The sequence below is a fragment of the Theropithecus gelada genome, chromosome 5 (genome assembly GCF_003255815.1).
Source record: "Theropithecus gelada isolate Dixy chromosome 5, Tgel_1.0, whole genome shotgun sequence".
NCBI lineage: Eukaryota > Metazoa > Chordata > Mammalia > Primates > Cercopithecidae > Theropithecus > Theropithecus gelada.
In genome coordinates, this window is record NC_037672.1 from 92410359 (window position 1) to 92431053 (window position 20695).

Sequence of the window (20695 nt, forward strand, 5' to 3'; positions counted from 1 at the left end):
AAAAAAAAAAAAAAAAAAAAAAAGATCCATGGTCACTCCAGAAGTCTGTCTATGACCATGGCACTGTTACTAGACTTATCATACTTTCTCATGGAATCTATTATTCGTGAATCCACATACATCTTCTAAAACTCTGCTTATATTCAGGGTATACCACCTCTCATGGCAAAGCATCCTATGGATTCTGCCCTTTGTGAGAGGGAACTTATCACTTAGTTCTTTTTCACTAATATATAAAGTTGAAGTCCAGGCTAAAAAGAATCATGAATATAACATCAATATTTTGCATGGCTTACTTAGCAGTTCTTTTGGATATAAGGCCAGGCATGCTGGCATGTCCTTGTAGTCCCAACTACATGGGAGGCTGGGATGGGAGGATCACCTGATCCTAGGAAGTCGAGGCTGCAGTGAGCTATGATCATACCACTGCATTCCAGCCTGGGAGACAGAGAGAGACCCTGTCTCAAAAAAAAGATAATCAATTAAAAACTTAAGCTTAGCATCAGGAGAGATGACAAGGAGATACCTGCCTTCCCAATTTACCAGACAGGTAAGTTATAATTCCTAGAAACGTGAGAGAGCTGTTACATATACATGAAATCCGCTAGCTGCATTGTGAAACACAAATCACAGTTCTGCTTTTTGAACCAAGGTAGAAATCATGAATTTTTCATAAGGAAAGAAAATGACAACTAAAGAAAACAAAAGCCAACAACAATAAGAACAAACTATGGGTCCTGGGACAGCTAGAGTAGTGTTACTCATCTGAAAAGCAGACCCATCTTACCCCACGGTGATGGTGGTCAGTGGGGCATATGCGTGGGGAGGGCGTGGAATTTTAATTGGGCCAGACCTATTGTAGAAATGTTATTGAAGGTATTGGAGCCATTGGAACAGACTCTCTTCAATGGGAACCGGGAGCCATACAATCCTGCCTGTTTGTCACGCTGGTTCTCTGCATCCTCGTGAGTTTTCATTTCTCCAGATTGCAATCCCACAACAGAGCATCGCTGCGGGGATGGGCGTTGCATTGCCATGGAGTGGGTGTGTGATGGTGACCACGACTGTGTGGATAAGTCCGACGAGGTCAACTGCTGTGAGTGCTCTGAGGACATTTGTTTTGCTTATTTTTCCATTTCTGGTTCTCTAGGCTGTACTCAAGGTTGAGGACTGTACTTAAGACTCACTATATACACAGCATTCCAAGGGAAAGATTCTTATACTTTGGTTTTGCCTGTAAAGATCACCGAGTGGTGGGATGACAATAGCAATGGAGTGTATCTGACTTCCACACCTCTCCCCGCAAAACTCCAAGCTTCATTTGGCTGATCTAGCCAAGTGGGTGTCTGTTTTCTCTCTCATTGCTCCATATGTCTCTTTTGTGCTTCTGTGACTTTGTCAAGGGTGATGCTCTGCCCACAGAATGGGGGACTTTTCTTCTGCACACAATATATGAGTAGTTAAGCTTCCCTGCAGGAGTGCCCTAACATGTTCTCAGGGGCCTTTTGTGGAAGAACATGGAAAGAATCACCAGAGAGAAGAGAGACTTTAATGTTCATATGATGATACACAGAGAGAGCATAATAGGCCGGGCATGGTGGCTCACGCCTGTAGTCTCAGCACTTTGGGAGGCAGAGGTGGGTGAATCACCTGAGGTCAGGAGTTCAAGACCAACCTGGCCAACAGTCTCTACTAAAAATACAAAAATTAGCTGGGCGTGGTGGCAGGTGCCTGTAGTCCCAGCTACTCAGGAGGCTGAGGCAGGAGAATCGCTTGAACCAGGGAGGTGTAGATTACAGTGAGCCAAGATCAAGCCATTGCCCTCCAGCCTGGGTGACAGAGTGAAACTCCATCTTAAAAAAAAAAAAAAAAGAGACAGAGAGAGAACGTAGTGATAATATAAATTTATAGACTGTCGTGTTTCTTAGTGAATGAAAATCTTCAGAGAGTTGTTATACTTCAAACTAATAACAAGTATGGTTATTAACACTTTTTCCCCCTAGAAAATATAATATACCCATTAGAGAATAATATACACGATTGAATAGAAGCTGTCAGGTGTTAAGAGAGAATGCAGTTGACCTGAAAGAGTTAATGTGATACGTTCTTTTGCATATTTAATTATACTTTTCATTTCATCTTTTTGTGTCTAGTAAAAGTTAAGAAAGTTGATTTTATATATAAGATTGAATATTTAATTGGCTTATAATTTGAGGCAAAAATAGAAATGTGGATCACATATTTTTTATTTTGACATAAGAAAAGTCATATAAAAAGTCACAATGTGTGGCTCTCCTCTTCCCTAAAATGGATTTGAAGTGGAATGTCCTCCGAGTCCTTGCTTAGTGGACACAGTGGAACAGAGTGGACTGTATCTCACTAGATCTTGGAGAAGCAAGGATGTGGTGCTCAGATAGAACACTTCTGGTGTGGAGCCTTGACTCAAGAAAAGAGAGGTCGTAATATTAGTAAGTCAGTGAAGGCTAAGGTCATATGATCCACAGGTTTCCGATACTCTAAAAGACAATAGGTATAGACTTTAGAAAACCCATAGGAATTGGAAGGTTAATGGATATTAGGCCATCCCTTTCAAATATCAGTTGTCATAAACAAGTGTTGAAGTGTTTATTAGGTGTTAGTTACTATGCGAGTTCTTTCCCATATACTATTTTGTTGGCTTATGAGGTTAAGTAGGTAAATAATGAAATATTCGGACTGGGAGTCCAAAAAGCTTGCCTTCACATTCTGGCTGTAGCTCTTAGTCATGGGACTTTGCGCAAGTACTATGCTCTGTAAACTTTAGTTTCTCATCTGTAAAATGAAGATGATAATATCTACTTTACAAGATTTATGTGAGAATTTGAGATTATATACACAGTGCAGTTAGCACAGCTCTTGCCATATAATGAACCCTTTACAAATTGTCGTTTTTATTAGTAAGTAGGATCATGATACTTCCATCACTGAAAACAATCACGCAGTTCTCAAGAAAAAGTTAATTTTTGGTAAGTGCTGTTCAATGAGGCAGGAAAAATTCTAGAAATAAAATCAATGATATGTTCATTTGTGTATGCAGAACACCCTGTTTCTTAGCGATGCCTACTAAATGGCTATTGTTTATTTGATGTGCAGATTGAGAGAGAAGAATTAATAAATAAAGTGAATATTGTTCTGACCCTTCCTAGCCTGTCACAGCCAGGGTCTGGTGGAATGCAGAAATGGACAATGTATCCCCAGCACATTTCAATGTGATGGCGACGAGGACTGCAAGGATGGGAGTGATGAGGAGAACTGCAGTGGCAGTAAGTGTGTCCCACCACCCCAGAACGTTCTTTTACTCGTGGTCCTCTGCTTGGGAACAAAGAAAAATATTTGAAGTTGCTTAAGTAGGATTCCCATGTAAATAATCCCAGATTGCCTAACACAGTGGTTCTCACAGCCTAGTCAGCCAGGAAATGCTTTCTTGTGCTAAACATAATTCTCAAGCAACTTACACTGAAAATCATTCCTCAGGTGAGACACCTGACAGCATGGTCAAATTCACTTAACTGTTCTATGGGAAAAACCGTGATAAAGAGAGAAGTTTAGTGGATAGCATCCAATTAAATCAGATTAGATTCCGGTGAGAAGAAATTGACTTCTGAAAGGAAATGCAATGGCTTCCTAAAGTAATCATGTTCAGAGAAGCAGTTTAATGCCTCTTATTACCAAGCAATACACTTTAAAAGGATTTTATATCTGTGTGTGAATCTCAAAAAGAAAAAGTAGGTCCAATAAATTGTTTTTTAAATGTAATTTATGTCTATCAGAAAAGAAAGTTCTACACAGATTGTTTTAAGCTCTAATATGTGTGGAAGCTTCTCAGTAGGGGCTGGGTAAGAATATCCCTAGACTCAAAAATCACATTTGTGTATACTACACAGGCACAGCCTAGTTGTTAAGTACATGGTTGTTGCAGCCCTGATACCCAGGATCAAGCCTCGGTCTACTATGGTGATTTTTGGCAAGATACTTACAACCCGTATAGGTCTTGGTTTGTGTGTCTGTACACTCAGAATAGTGATAACTACTTCATAGTGATGGCACATGGTGAAAACTCAATATATGTGAGCTTTTATTACATGGCTATTACATTAAAGCATATCTTGTGCTGTGTATATTCATAATCAGCCAGTGAGACTGGTCACCTATCGGTAAATTAGTTTTGTCATAATGCGTATTGATCATTAGAATAACTTTAATGGAAAAGTGCCCAAGATCTAAAGGGAGAGCTTTTCAATCACAGACTTATTACATAAAAATAATATATAAAGAGCGTTTGTTTTACCAGTTTTTAAATTCAGAAGGAATACCTTTATTAAACGTAATTTATTGTGTGCGTATCAACTGAGCACTTCCCTTTGCATCAAACTCTTCTTCCTTTCTGTATAATTCAACTCTGAAATAATTTTGGATTTTTCATGATGAAATGGCAGACTTTGTAGATTATTTCCTTACATGTGTGAGCTGTAAGAAAGTCATATGATAAAATAGATTTAAAAGTAAAATTTTAGTGTCTTTATATTGTTTAATTAATTCAACTTAAAAAATGCATATTGTGGTGTTTATGTGTGGCCATCCCCTGGGAATTCAGTGGCAAGCAAAACAGCTGATGGGGCTTGCAGACTCCTGGGGAACATAGGCATGCTACGTATTATTATGCAGGTCAGTGTCTAGCCATGCAGCAACAGAGGCTAAGAAGGGAAATTCAGGGTGCTTGGATGCCGTTAATAGTGGGCATGCCCTGGTAAAGCACCTCAGACAAAAATTCACTGAGGAAGAGATCCGGGAGCTCAGACCTGAAAGATGAGTGGGGTTAACCAAGAGGAATGGGGCTTGAAAAAGCAACTGAGACACAAGGCATCGGTTGACCAAAATTCCTGAGGTGGGAAGGTGCTAGGCATGTGTAGGAGGACCATGAGAGAAGGCAGACTATTGTGATTAGAGAGCTGAGAACGAAAGGGGGCCTGGTACTAAATACTATGTAATTGTCAGCATGGGTTGCAGGCTTGTTCTCTAGACAGGGCTGGGAAGGGAAGGAGGGGCTGCTTCTCCTGAAACTTTGGGTCCTGCTGAAGAGTTAGGCCTTTGAAACTCTTCAGGCTCTGTCCCTGCCTACCTTTCTCATCTCTCTCACCCCCTTTCTCAGTGGTTGAAGCTCCAGTTACTTTGACCTGTGCACCTCCATATTCTAGGCCTTTTGCATGTGGTGTTTCTCGGTTTGGGAAACCCATCCTTTCCTCTTATCATGACTTGAAAAAGTCCTTTGAGAAACTTCCCCACACTGGTCTCATTGACTTCTATTGCTCTTTAAATGTATTTTAGCTGGGCGTGGTAGCACATGCCTATAATCCCAACACTTTCGGTGGCCGAGGCAGGAGAATTACTTGAGACCAGGAGTTTGAGGCTAGCCTGAGCAATATAACAAGACCCCCATCTCTATGAAAAAAATAAATAAATAAAAATAAATATGTCTTCCATAAAGCAGTGATCACACACCATCAGAAGGTTTTGTTCAGGATCATACCTCTTATCAGAGCACAAGTCACTTCCAAGGAGGTATCATGCCATTTTGTCTTTTAATGCTTAGTGCCTAGCTGGTCACATAGATTGTCACGTGGCAGGCACTTAATATTTCCCAAAATAATGAATGCATGATGTCAATAAAATCTCCTTAAGAGCCTAAATTTACAGAAATTGTTTAGATTTGCTTTGAGAAAAAATTTTGACCCTGATGACATTAAAAAAGGAGTGACATCTCTTTTCTGCAAGGCTGTGGTATGTTATTTTGCATACTAGTGGTACTGGAAAGGATAAATATTCCAGTGTAAGAAACATTGTCTTAGAATTATAGATAAGAATGATTATATATACACATATGCTATTATTTATACTTAAAAGTGCCTTGCAAGGTTGTCTAGATTCCAGATGACATGCCTGAAGGTAATTGATCATAATGGGGGAGAGACAGAACGGACAGTAATTTATTACCTTCCCCATTTAATCTACAAATGACCAGGAAATCAATGGGAAAAGCAGTTTCCTCTCTACCTACCTTAAGGAAAAATCATTAGGGCAAACATTGATATTACTGCTGTCATTCACTTAGAAACAAGAAACTCAGTTCTCAAGTCATCACAGCTAGGCTGATGACACTTTCCAAGGACATATTGAAAATATGGGTAACAGCTGCATAACACTTGTATTATGATAAAGTATCCTTATTGTATTGGTGTTGATGCCCTACTTACTACTAGAGAAAGCATTTTACTTAGAGGGAGACTAGAATTGGGAGCAAATGAGTCTTAAACAAATGTCAATTAATATTCAGAATTTCAAGATTTTTATAACGTTCTCCCTCCCTCAAATCTCTTGGAGTTTATTTTGTAATCAAGTGTTGGCACCCATGTAAAACGAAAGCACTGTTTTTTTTCCATTAAATGCAACAACCTGTTTGTAGTGTAATTTGTCTCTTATTTCTTCATTCCTATTTTGGAACACCTGGATTGTATTTAGTTACCAGAAAGCACCTATTCAACGTATGTTCAATACTTTTGGAGAAATTGGAAGGAAATTAAAGTTGTGTTATTCCTCAATTCCACCAGACATTCCTGATCCTTTAGATCCTTAGGTAAGGAATTTGCAGATGATGAAAGCCAATGTGCCTTTTCCTTCCTCTGTAGGTCAGACTCCATGTCAAGAAGGAGACCGAAGATGCCTCTACATTGCCTGCATTGATTCATGTGGTGGTAGCTCTCTCTGTGACCCGAACAACAGTCTGAATAACTGTAGTAAGTACAATAGCTGACAAATGCAATCACCACGTCAGGGGATGCACTCAGCAGTTTTCTTCTGCATTGACATTCAAATATCGAAGTCTGGAATCCCTCCAAAAAAGTGTACCTGTTTTCTTTTTCTTTTTAAAAGGTTGCATGTGGTAGCAGAAAAGAAACCAAATGGTCTTAATTAACTTCAATCAGAAACAAATGTGTCATTGTGAATGACTGTAAATTCGCATTGCTTAATATCATTACCATTACTTTCAACTCAGCATTATTTCTCTGAATTATTTTCTTGGCTCCATCTGTAGGCAGATGCTATCTTTCTTCCTTTCTAAAGCACAGCTTCAAAAATGGAAACTGTAACAAAGAAGCAAATATGAAGTTCATAGAAATAGCCACATACAATTTTGGCGGTCTGTTCTTTTTATTTGAGACACAGTCCCACTCTGTCACCCATGCTAGAGTGCAGTGGCGCCATCTTGGCTCACTGCAACCTCCGCCTTCTGGGTTCAAGTGATTCTTCTGCCTCAGCCTTCAGAGTAGCTGGGATTACAGTTGCTCAACACCCTCAGTGATCCATCTGCCTGGGCCTCCCAAAGTGCTCAGATTACAGACAGTCAGTTCTTTTAATGAAATTTATTCTCGCTTTTCCAGGAACTCTGATGACCTATAATGGTTTTGGAACCATTATGCTAATTTGTTTCGGTGACAGTGTAACAGCTCCAAATGGTGTAAACAGGTGGCTCTAAAATGACTTTCAGGAGGAGGAGTTATTTGGGGAAGACAGAATGGGCGGAAGTGAAAGAGCACCCTAGGGACTCTCCTGGGAAATTGAATCAGAAAATCCCCAGCAACTGATTTCTAGTAATGATTTCTGACTACTGGGCTCTGTTTTCATATTATACTCACTTCTTTTACATTTTCTAATGGACTTTTGGCTGTGTTTTCAGATTGGGATTAGAAATTTAGAAGCAGGTCAGTCAGCTTTCAGTTGGCAAGAGGGTATTCCTTTTTTTTTTTTTTTTTTTTTTTTCCTGAGACAGAGTCTGGCTCTATCACCCAGGCTGGAATGCCGTGGTGCGATGTTGGCTCACTGAAACCTCCGCATCCCAGGTTCAAGCAATTCTCCTGCCTCAGCCTCCCGAGTAGCTGGGATTAGAGGCCCACACCACCACACCCAGCTAATTTATATTTATTTTTTGGTAGAGATGGGGTTTCAACATGTTAGCCAGCCAGGTCTCAAACTCCTGACCTCAAGTGATCTACTGGCCCCACAGGAGTGAGCCACCACCCCCAGCCAGGGCATTACTTCTTAACACATGTCCTCTCAGTCCAAGGCCTTTGGAAGCTGGGATGCTGAAAGGCTCAGTCCTTGCATTTGGTACAGTTTTGCAGTCCTAATTTTACCTGGTGACCTTTCTGGGTCACTGTAGAGCTTATAGTGAGTACCTCTGTAACTGTTACGGAGTCTCAAGGGAGTGAAAAAAGGAGGCTGGGAAGGGGATGTAGGCAGGCAGCTAATTAAAAACCCAGACTGGCCGGGCGCGGTGGCTCAAGCCTGTAATCCCAGCACTTTGGGAGGCCGAGACGGGCGGATCACGAGGTCAGGAGATCGAGACCATCCTGGCTAACACGGTGAAACCCCGTCTCTACTAAAAAAAATACAAAAAACTAGCTGGGCGCAGTGGCGGGCGCCTGTAGTCCCAGCTACTCGGGAGGCTGAGGCAGGAGAATGGCGCGAACCCGGGAGGCGGAGCTTGCAGTGAGCTGAGATCCGGCCACTGCACTCCAGCCTGGGCGGCAGAGCGAGACTCCGTCTCAAAAAAAAAAAAAAAAAAAAAAAAAAACCCAGACTGACAGGACTGACTGTGGCATTTAATAACTCTGCCTGGAAGCACATGCCCACCCCTCCTCCATTTCCCATATAAGAGAACAGTAGATATTAGTCAAACCACAAAGTCGACACACTCAAGCTGCCATTTTACTTCCTCTAAACTGATGTAAATAGAAACTGATTTAAATAGAACATACCTATAGATACGCAGTATGCGCACACACACACACACACACACACACACATATAACCTATTTGGGCCACTGTTTCCATTGTTTCATTTTGCTCATCTCTCAATCTGCCGTGGAACTTTTTCAGAGCGATTTCTTTACTTCTCTTTCAGTTTGAATAGTGACAGCGTCATCTCAAAGACATGTGTTTATTATTAAAGTTTTGGGGGTTGTTTGACATGGAATGACACTTACTATTAGACTCAAAAATGCAGAAAAGGCAATGTTAGCCTGTGTCAAATTTGGGTAAGAAGTAACCGGGTGTGTGTTATCCTATTTTCTCTATATTTGAAATATTTCAAATTTTAAATATTCAAAACTATGTTGTCTCCTGTCAAAAGAATAAGTTGTAGGAAAGGCAACTGGATAACTCTTAACTCATAGACCTGACCAATATTTGTAGTGTGTACATGGTGTTCCAGGTATAGGGATGGGTGATAGGCTTTCTAGTGGTGGAGAAAGGAGACAGGCTTCTAGTTTCCTAGAAGTCACTTTTCAATGTGGGAGAACATATCGTCATCTTCCCACTCATGTATTCTACATTGTTGTTCTCTTTAAGCTCATTAAATACACTCATTTTCCCTAGTGCCTCACTGTCTCACAGCTTCCTCATTCACCATGTATATTCTTGCCAACTTCTCTCCACATATATTCAGCAAATGTTTTGCACACTCTCTCTTCTGAGTGAAAGGCACTAGGCTAGCCACTCGCTCTCATTACTCCTGTGTAATTAAAAATGGCATATGTGCCTAACTTGCAGTTGAAAGTCAAAATGTTATTCCTGATCTTTCAAAGAACTTCAAGATGATATATGCGTACTTAGGTCTCTGTAAAGACAAACAAGTGGCATCTCAGAAAATCCTTCGTACACTTGAAAATATGATTTATTACTTGAAGATGTTTACCACTATCACAGACTAGTATTACTCAGCTTCTGAGGCACAACTGAACAGTACTTTCTTAGTCTGCTCGATGCCAAAGGAAAACGTGAGTTTGGAGAATGTAGTAGATACTCGGTCTGGTGGAGACAGCTACTCAATGGAGTTGCCAGGATTCTTGTCCTTGAAGACTCTGTTTATTGACATCCCATAAAATATTATGTGATTTTCTGATGGTCCCTAAAGATATACTGGGTGGGACCCAGTCATCAGTATTTTTTAATTCTGCAGATGCCTTCAATGTATAGCCAAGGTTGAGAATGTATTGCTCTAGTGCCTATTTATGACTGGGCTGCAGGAGTATGTGAGAACTCTGAAATAGAATATGAAAAGGTTTGTGTATTCCCATGTGCATTTTTCAGTGGAGAAGCTTATTTTAAATTCACAGAAGTGCCTACAGCTTTTTAAAAAAGCCTAAAAACCGCATTTCTGATGATACGTAGTTTTTTCAAGAAATAGCTTTTAGCAGCCTGTGTTGCTATGTCCAGTCACAACCCAGCATCTTTAACATTTCTGTGCCATGTTGGGAGGCAAAATAACAAAGTGTCCTTGCCTTTGAGGGTAGGAGAAGGAATGCTATTCCCCTCATTCTGGTGTGGAGGGACTAATCCATCATTTCACCGTTATGCAATCCAGACAATGGGGAGAACCTGCAAAAGTGACTCCTGGGCATGTCTCTCCTGCCTCCCTGAGCCCATGCTGACCATGGCTGTGAAATTCAGGCATGGCTGTCACGTCCCAGGCCCTCTCTTAAGCCTCCCATAGTGTTCATCAACCTTTAGTTCTATGCCTACTCGTGCATTTTTCCCCCTTACTCAACACCAAGGAAGAAATGAACAGGTTTGCTTTTTGAATAATTCCCTAAGGATCTAGCAATTTCCTGCTCTCTCTTTGCAAGCTTCAGCTGGTAGGAGTAAATGGTGTAGTCATGTGGTAGAGAAGCCAATCACCGTAATGGTTACAGATTAGGAGCAAATAGTAGAGGAGAGGAATGATGTATTTACAAAAGCATCTCCATGTGCATTTTCTAATAAGTGAAAAAAAGATTGAATAGAATATTACCATTTGGTAACACATTAAATTAATGAGTGAGGGCATGGAGCATCTACAGCTGCTAACATCACAAAAAGAGGGAAATCAGAATGATGTGGCTTCTGGTGAAAGAACAGCTCAGCCACCTCTAGTCTTGCCAGTGGAATGAAGCCCAGTCCATTCCTGTTGATTCAGCTGCCACAGTTCGGAAATAGAGAGGATGGGGAACATGTTTAACTTCACCAGGAGTGTGCGATAAGCAAGATTCAGAAGCTGTTATATAGCTTACAAGTCTGTATAAATGTCTGGGTTCTTCCATAGTCAAATTATAAAGAAAAATCAAAGGAATGGAGGAGGAACCCAAAGACTATCAGAGACTTAAAAGACAGGACAAGTTTGAAAAAATGGGCAAGCCTCAATTACAATATCCAGGGGTGGTACACACTTAGGTAATACAATTATAAAGAAGGCCGGGTGCGGTGGCTCATGCCTGTAATCTCAGCACTTTGGGAGGCCAAGGTGGGTGGATCACGAGGTCAGGAGATCGAGACCATCCTGGCTAACATGGTGAAACCCCGTCTCTACTAAAAATACAAAAAAATTAGCCGGGTGTGGTGGCGGGCGCCTGTAGTCCCAGCTACTTGGGAGGCTGAGGTGGGAGAATGGCACGAACCTGGGAGGTGGAGCTTACAGCGAGCCAAGATTGTGCCACTGCGCTCCAGCCTGGACAATACAGTGAGACTCCATCTCAAAAGAAAAACAAAAAAAAAACAAAACAACGACAACAGCAACAAAAAAAACGTAAAGAAGAACAAGGAAGTGATAACGATAAAACTCAGTAGTTACTTTGTGGGAAAATGAGACGGTTGAGATAAGACGAGATATATGGAAGGTTTCTGCAGTATCTTTCTGAGTTCAGTTTCTTGACCTGGGAGGTAGTTATAAGGATGTTCACCTTAAAATAATATCAAACTATTAAAAATAATAATGTTAAAGAGGCATTTAGAGTTTGAGGCAAAGATGAATTTTTGAACATGATTATATATGCTGCCAGATGTAGAAAAGTCATATTTTTCATGTAAATGACCATCATTTAATACATGATTTCTAGTAACTTCAGAGTATCACATCATAAGGATATAACACCATTGAGTTAACAATCCCATCGTTAGGTCGAATTGAATGAATCTTGTTTCAGACTTTTAGAGGTGGAATACCATTGAGATTCCATCAGGATTTTTTTTTTTTTTTTTGACAGATCTTTATTAGACCTCATCTGTGTTCAGGACACTGTACTGGGTACTACATCACACTTACATCAGAAACACAGTTCTGCCGCCTTAAAATATCCTCACGTTTGTGATGTGATCTCCCTCTAGTGGCGATTGTAAATCAGGCTCAAACGGTGAGCCTAATGCTTAAGATAAAAAAGGTTATTGATATCATAAATCATAGAATTTGGGGTTGACAGGTATATTGAGAGTTTATCTTGCTTAGCATTCGTGAAGAATGCCTTTGAAGGAATAAAACTCAAGATCCAATAAACCTTAACACATTCAATAAAGATCTCCAGAATAATGTATGGTCATTACTTAATCCTTTCCTCTTCCTTGGCTCCTAAACACTTAAAGTTGTATCTTAACCCAAATCAAAAGTGATACATTCTCCACATATAAGAAAGAGAAAAATTATTCATGTGATGTATTCTATTAATAATCTTCAATGAAATACATCAATAAAAAGTTAAACCTTGATGGGGTGGTAGAGAAAGAAAGAAAGGGAGGGTATACCCAAGGAAAGAAAGGACTGCATCAAAAATATCTGTAAGTGTACCAACTGTATAAAATTTTAAGTATATTAAAGATATCAGGAAAAAAGCATACAGTTAGAGATGCATGTGCTGACTTGTAAGATGGTCATGACAAATAAGCAACAAAAGCAAATTGAAGGGTGATAGGAATGGTATGCTTCTGCTTTGGCAAAAGTAAACACAAAGGCATGTATGCATAAATGTGAGCAAGGGAAAGGTATGGAAGTATTCAAAGCCTTCTGTTGGCTTGCAGGGAAGGTGACAGAAAGGGGAGTGGAAAGATGTTGAACTTTTTCTTTCTGCATCTTTGTAGTGTTTTTATCATTATGAAAAACATGCATTTTAAAATCTTGTAACAAAATATTTAAATGTTACTTCTTGTCTTAGTTCAGACTGCTATAACAAATCATTATTGCTTATAAACAACAGACATTTACTTCTCACAGTTCCAGAGGCTGTAAGTCTGAGATGAGGTTGCCAGCATGGTCAGGTTCTGGTGAGGACCCTCTTCTTGGCTGCAGATGGCCGACTTTTCACTGTATTCTCACACTATGAAAAGAGGGTGAGAGAGATCTCTGTGGTCCCTTTTATAAGGGCACTAATCCCATTCTTGGGGGCTGTACTTATAACTGAATCACCTCCCAAAGGCTCCACCTCCTAATACCACCATATTGGAGGTTAGGATTTCAACATATGAATTTTGAGGGAACACAAACATTTAGTCCATAATGTCCAACCCCTCCTTCACAAATCACAGGAAAGGATAAAGTGAACCGACCAACCCTAAACCTCTTCTGTCTACTCTTCTCTCCACTCTGACTCACCCTCAAGGTTATACCAACTTTGCAGTGTTGTGTCTTCTTCAGGAAACTGAGAGTCATATTACACTTCATCTGTCTTTTTTTCTTATCCAGCCAACGTCAGCCTCCTTATAAATATAGTATCTGTGATACCCTCAGATTCTTTAAATTAAGAAGTAGTCCTGGAGATGTTTTAGTATTTCAGCCCAGTCCTTATTGCGAATCTATTTGCACGGATACCACTTCTTAGTCAAATAATTAAATTTAATTTGAATAATCACTCTCAATAAGGCATGGGGTCTTTGGTCTGCCTGGGTGAATTTTACCAGGACACTTACTTGCTTGCCTCTCCCCTCAGGGAATGTGGCACATCTACTGCAAACAGAGAGAGAGCTGGGAGCCTCTCTGCTATATTCCCCCAAAGCTGCCCAAACCACATTTATCCTTGGAGGGAGTGTTAGTCTGTTTTCACACTGCTGATAAAGACATACCCGAGACTGGGCAATTTACCAAAGAAAGAGGTTTAATGGACTTACAGTCCCATGTGGCTAGGGAGGCCTCACAATCGTGGTGGAAGGTGAAAGCCACGTCTCACATGGTGGCAGATAAGAGAAGAATGAGAGCCAAGTGACAGGGGAGACCGCTTATAAAATCATCAGATTTTGTGAGACTTATTCACTTCCATGAGAACAGTATGGGGGAGACCACCCCCATGATACAGTGATCTCCCACTGGGTGCCTCCCGCAACACGTGGGGATTATGGGAGCTATAATTCAAGATGAGATTTGGGTGGGACACAGTCAGACCATATCAGAGGGCTTCCCAGGTCACTCTTGCTCTACCTTTTCCCTTTGGACTTCTACCATTTTGTTCAATATGTCTGTCTTAGTATGCTCAGGCTGCTACAATAAAATGCCATGGATTGGGTGGCTTAAACAACAAACATTTATTTCTCACAGTTCTGAAGGCTGGAAGTGCAGGATCAGGATGCTGGCAGACTTGGTCTCTGGTAACAGGCTGCTTCCTGGTTTGCAGACAGTTGCCCTCTTGCGTTTCCTCACATAGCTGAGAGTGAGAGCTTTAGTCTCTTCTCCTTCTTATAAGGACTTTAATCCCATATAAATGCCACCCTCATCTAGATCTCATCAAAACCTCATCACCTCCCAAAGGCCCCACCTCCAAATACTATCACATTGCAGGTTAGAGTTTCAGCATATGAATGGGGGATACACAAATGTTCAGTTCATGCAAACTCTATCCTAGCCTGTTCACATTCTACTATAGCTACCAGCACATGCATCCTTTTTCCTATCGAGATTGTGGAGTTTCTCAGTGGCAGAGACAATATTTCTCATTACTCTTACATTTACAGTGCCTAGGATAGTCCGTGATACATTTTCATCCCTTCATTCTGGCACTGTGCTAGGTGTAGACTTTGAGATCAAGAGATAAAGTCTCATTTCACAAAAATCTCAGGATTCTGTGGGGGAGGCAAGTAAGTAAATAAAGAATATGGCAGAATGCAATGAGCATATGGTGGGTATGTGCCTACGATGCTATTGCACTCAGAAGAGACTCATTCTGGAAGTAGTAATGGGAAGAGTGGTTGGCTAGGAAGGTTTCCTGGAAGAGGTATTTGTGCTGAGTCTTCCAGATCACAGAGGAATTAGCTTGGTAGGGAAGATGGGAAAGGGTTAATCCAGGCAGCAGGTGCTGTATGCACCTGGCAGCTAGAACCATGACCACCTTTGGGGACATAATTATGAGCATGTTATAAAAAAGGAGGTAAGAGAGGAGCAAACAGGGTGCACAAAGATATACGATTCTTAAAATATCTGGTGTCATAAGGGAATAGATTTTATTACAGCAGAGATACTGTTGATTGGATAATCACAGGCAATGAAGCTGAAAAGTCAGGCTAGGGTTGAAGTATAAAATAGCCTCAGATTTCAAGCTAAGGGATTTGGATATTGTCTCATTAGCAAGAAGTATCCAACAGATCTGAGCCTCCTCTTGCCCTGAAATCTTGTAGCCTTATATTTAAGCACATTGATCAACAATAAAACATATAGACAGAAGTTATCTAATTGCCTATTTAGTCAAATTCATTAATTAGTTTAGTGACAGTGAAGATGATGGGGCTGTCCTATTTTAGTAGTAATGAGTAAATCAGAAGAAGATGAATTGGAGTCAATAAAAGGAATGATGAAAGAGAGTCATCTTTATATAAGATGAGCCAAGGGAAAAAATAAGGAAGGACTTTCTAAAGCATGATATTGTCACAGTGTTAGCAACTACATATGCAGAAATGAATCTTAGTTGCCGGGGCACTTCACTAATCAACTTACTTATTTTCAATACCCATAAAAAATGTTGTATACTACTGGCATTCTAGTCTTAGCTACTCTAAAGAAAGAATAAAATAGATTTCAACTTTGTAAAACTTAAAGAAGTTGTTTTTATATGTGAAATTTAAAAATATTTGTATGTATGTTTCTTTGTTAGGTCAATGTGAACCAATTACATTGGAACTCTGCATGAATTTGCCGTACAACAGTACAAGTTATCCAAATTACCTTGGCCACAGGACTCAAAAGGAAGCATCCATCAGCTGGGAGTCTTCTCTTTTCCCTGCACTTGTTCAAACCAACTGTTATAAATACCTCATGTTCTTTGCTTGCACCATTTTGGTACCAAAGTGTGATGTGAATACAGGCCAGCGTATCCCCCCTTGCAGGTAATATGATGGGATCTCCCCCAGTCCCTTATTTTGCCTCAGAGAGAACCAAGGGGTGAAGACTTAGTTGAACTTGGACAAAGTAAATTTCCCTAAGGAGCTCTGCATTTAACAAATACCTCATATTTAACAAGTGAGACAAAGAAGTGTAAGTTGTAAAATGAATATTTGAGTCAGAATTCATTAACAAAGTACCAAACAAGAGAGGTATGAACATCCTTTGATGATAGTTTATATGTTTTAGTCAAATAAATTCAGAGGTATTTCATTCTGTTGTATCAAAAAGTATTTTTTAAAAACCTATGTTAGTAGAAAAGGGATATATCTGCCTCTTTTTCTGGCAACATTGATGTGTTTAAAATGCTGCACTCTGACCCCACTTGTTAGAGATATGACACAAGACATTGCGCCAGCCTCACAGATTGGACAGGGATGGACATTGCTGACATTTCTCTGCCTGTTTGAATGAAATAAGATGCACTATTTCAAGAGTGCAGCTTGGACTTTGAATATGAGTGATATTCTGGTGTCAAGAGTATTGTTCCAGAGTCCATATTTGAGTTCAAATCTTGACCCTTCTCTAGTTTCTGGGTAGCCCTTAGACAGATTCCTGAGTCTCTCTCAGCCTCAGTTCCTTTACATGTACAATAAAGGATAGTAATGGTTGTTGGATTGTATTGTTCTGAGATCAAATGAATGTAAAGGGCTTCTGATTCATTGTAGTGAACCCTGAATGGACAATAGCTATGATGATAGCACAGGAACACAATAGCTTCTTGGCAGTCTGTCCCTTTGCTGTGCCATGTGGTAGGCATTGTAGTTAGAGGGTTTGCATATACAAGATGACTCTCAGAAGTGAGTTACTACTCTCTTCAGTGCTGTTTTCCCTCAAGGGGTGGGTATACAAATGTGCTGGCCTAAATGTGAGTAGCAACTGCAGAAACCATATGTTGGGATCAGAAGTCATACAGAGATTTTTTTTGTTTGTTTTTTTTTGTTTTTTTTTTTTAAGCAGTACTATTAATATAGTGGACAGAAGAGAAAACAATAAATTATATGCTGAATACCAAATGGATGACAAAGTAAGGGCATCTATAGAGACAGGACAGGAAATAATAAAATTTCAAAATGACTTGGGGGACTGAACAAATTATACCAATAGAGAGAAGAAAACTAAATATTAGCTGGTGTAGAAATAATTCTGAAAATTTCTGCTAAGTACTTTTAAAAGTATAAAACACCTACCAATTTTATGTTAATAAGCTGTTTCTAAATCTTACTTCACTTTTGCTAAGCAAGGTCAGTGATAGTGAATAATTTCCTATTAATAGTGCTTAACAATTTCTGGCATTTGACTTTCTTTTCATATGTAGATAAAAATTTCCCTAAAGCAGCACTTTCTGCTGTAAATGGAAATGTGAATTTATATCCAGATATAATTTATAATTTCAGGGCTTAAGTTCCATATTAAAATGCCTAAGATAAACATGATCGTGAAGTGTTGTTCAATCAAAATTTTGGTAAATTTCTTTTAGATAACTTTATTTCTTTTTTTCAGGTTCACCCATACATCTTTCATTTTCAGTGTCTATCACTGTGAATTTTATATTTTGATATTTGTTTATAAGAAATTTTTGAATAATATGCTAATAAGCTCATAAAGTGATACGTAGTTGCTTTTGCCTGCTTTTGCTAGGTCTGTTTATTAATTTTAACGTTGAATATTTTAGCTATGAGACTGAAAAATCTGACATTATCAAGTCCTTACAATGGGCTAAATACTTGAGGATTGTTAGGAGTGTACTCAAAATAACCTTTTGAGTGAGGTGTGTATCATCAGAGGTGCTGCCTACGACTGGGCACTATAAGGACTATGATAAGAACAGCGCCCCCTGGAGTTGTGCTGCTGTGTATTGTTGTAATTTCCATTTTACGGAAAAAAATAGGAAGTGGTAGAGTCAGGCACTATACAGTCTTCTGTATAAATATGACTAATTTAAAATAGCAGCCACAATTGAGTTACATACATTTTTTATAAATCTGCAACAAAGCTAGTTAGTTCAACAGACAGTTATCAACTATTGAACTTTCCATCTTTCCTGACCTAACATAGGAATACCACGGCTTTATCTTTACCCCAAATTCCTGGTGTTGAGTTATGCTGAGCTTTGTCCAGACTTAAATCTAGAAAGAATTTTCTCTGAAACTTCCTCATTTGATTGTTACACTTTCTCTACCAGTTTTGGGCAAGACTGGAGCTGGCCTTTCTGGAAGATCTGTCTCCCATTTTACCTTAAAAATGAGAACTTGGTTGAATTAATGTACAAAATTTGAAACTTTAGAGACGTAAGCATGCATTTGAGTCCATTAAGAGAGTATTGGCCTAGGAACTTACTTTGGTTAGTTTTTTTTTTTTTTTTTTTTAAACTATGTAACTAATTTCTTAGTACTATATTGAGACAAAAATCATAATTTTTTCCATAAGAAGTAAAAAAAGAAGTAAAGAAATCTTCTGTGAGGCACGCTGATACCTTAACCTAAAAATATTCTGGGGATAAAAGACATAACACCCCTGAAAGTGCATGATACAATAGTTAGTATATCATTTCTTTAAAACGAAAAACAAACACTTTAACTGACTCGAGCTCAACATAAGTGGGTTTGAGAGGATCCTAAGTTTTTCAACAATATTGATGGAAGCTGAAGTAAGGGAGGCAATGCCTTAGGCAAGCTAGGGTGGCATATGAGATGGCTCACAGGGCTGGTCTGCAGAGGGGGAGATCTCTGAGGATGAGGTTGATGAATAGATTCAATGACTTTGGTGGCAAACTATCCAAAGTGATGTTGGAGACTTCCCTGTTTGGAACAAAAGGTTGGAGAATGTGTCTGCTTCAAAGACAGAAGAGAGAATGAGAAAGGCAATGTGGAGAAGGGAATCTGTGTCCTGGAAACATCTTTAGAGCTATTTCTGCAATAAAGTTTCTTCTGGTGAAAGTGTGGTGCTGGAATGTATACTCTTTACAGAGATATTACTTGTTTTGGTTTCCCAAATACCTATCATATATATGTGCATCTTTTATATCCATACACCCACTATACATGCCACACACACAGAATTTAAAACTTGACATAAATTCATAACATCTGTCTCAGATGGAGCTAATTCTGCTTCTAATGTTTTGTTTTTCTTGTTCATCTAGAGCATTGTGTGAGCACTCCAAAGAACGCTGTGAGTCTGTTCTTGGGATTGTGGGCCTACAGTGGCCTGAAGACACAGATTGCAGTCAATTTCCAGAGGAAAATTCAGACAATCAAACCTGCCTGATGCCTGATGAATATGTGGAAGGTTAATTTTAAAATTAATTACAGCGGGGTATTTAACATGGATGAACATGTTAGCTACCTTTTCAACTTCTTCTATTTATGGTTTCTTGTTTGTTTGTTTTCTATTTACTGGCCAATCAGGCTGCTTAGGTGAGTGAATTTGTGAACTTGATTGCATTGAAGAATTCGGCACCCGTCTGTTAGATATTGCATTCATTTTAAAAATGAAGTCATTTGCTATTTCTATTCTTTTATTTTTGTGGGTACATAGCAGGTGTATATATGTATGGGGTAACTAAAATATTTTGATACAGACACACAATGCATAATAATCATATCAGGTAAATGGGGTATCCATCACCCCAAACATTTATCCTTTCTTTGTGTTACAAACAATTTTAGTTATTTTTAAACGTACAACAAATTATTGTTGACTCTAGTCACTCTGTTGTGCTGTCAAATACTAGATCTTATTCATTCTATCTAACTATATTTCTGTACCAATTAACCAATCCTGCTTTCCCCCACCTCTACCCTTCGCAGACATGGGCAACCATTGCTCTACTTTCTATCACCATGACTTCAATTGTTTTAATTTTCAGCTCCCACAAATAAGTGAGAACATAAGAAGTTTGTATTTCTGTGCCTGGCTTATTTTACGTAACACAATGACGTCTTCTTTCATCCACGTTGTTGCAAACGACAGGCTCTCATTCTTTTTTAAGGCTGAATCATACTCAATTGCATATATGTTTCTTTATCCATTCATCTTTTCATGGACATTTGGGTTGCTTCCAAATCTTGGCTATTGTGAATAGTGCTGCAACAAACATGGGAGTGCAGATATCTCTTCTATATACTGGTTTCCTTTCTTTTAGGTATATACCTAGCGGTGGGATTGCTGGGTCATATAGCAGGTCTACTTTTAGTTTTTTGAGAAGCCTCCAAATTGTTCTCCCTAATAGTTGCACTAATTTGAATTCTCACCAATAGTGGGTGAGGATCCCCTTTTCTTGACATCCTTGCTAGCATTTGTTATTGTCTGTCTTTTGGATATAAGAGATTTTAATTTGGGTGAGATGATATCTCATTGTAGTTTTGATTTGTGTTTATCTGATAGTCAGTGATGTTGAGCACCTTTTCATATACCTGTTTGTCATTTGTATGT

General features: G+C 39.3%; 1 protein-coding gene across 4 annotated transcripts in view; it reads left to right on the forward strand.

Moving 5' to 3' along the window:
- CORIN (corin, serine peptidase) overlaps positions 1-20695 on the forward strand; it is a 271199-nt gene that overhangs the window by 182823 nt on the left and 67681 nt on the right. For all 4 annotated transcript variants that reach the window (XM_025386551.1, XM_025386553.1, XM_025386552.1 and 1 more), the window contains 5 exons: positions 986-1096; positions 3186-3302; positions 6723-6830; positions 15972-16203; positions 19404-19549. In XM_025386551.1, coding sequence (XP_025242336.1) covers positions 986-1096; positions 3186-3302; positions 6723-6830; positions 15972-16203; positions 19404-19549 — 714 coding nt within the window. The remainder of the gene's footprint in view (positions 1-985; positions 1097-3185; positions 3303-6722; positions 6831-15971; positions 16204-19403; positions 19550-20695) is intronic.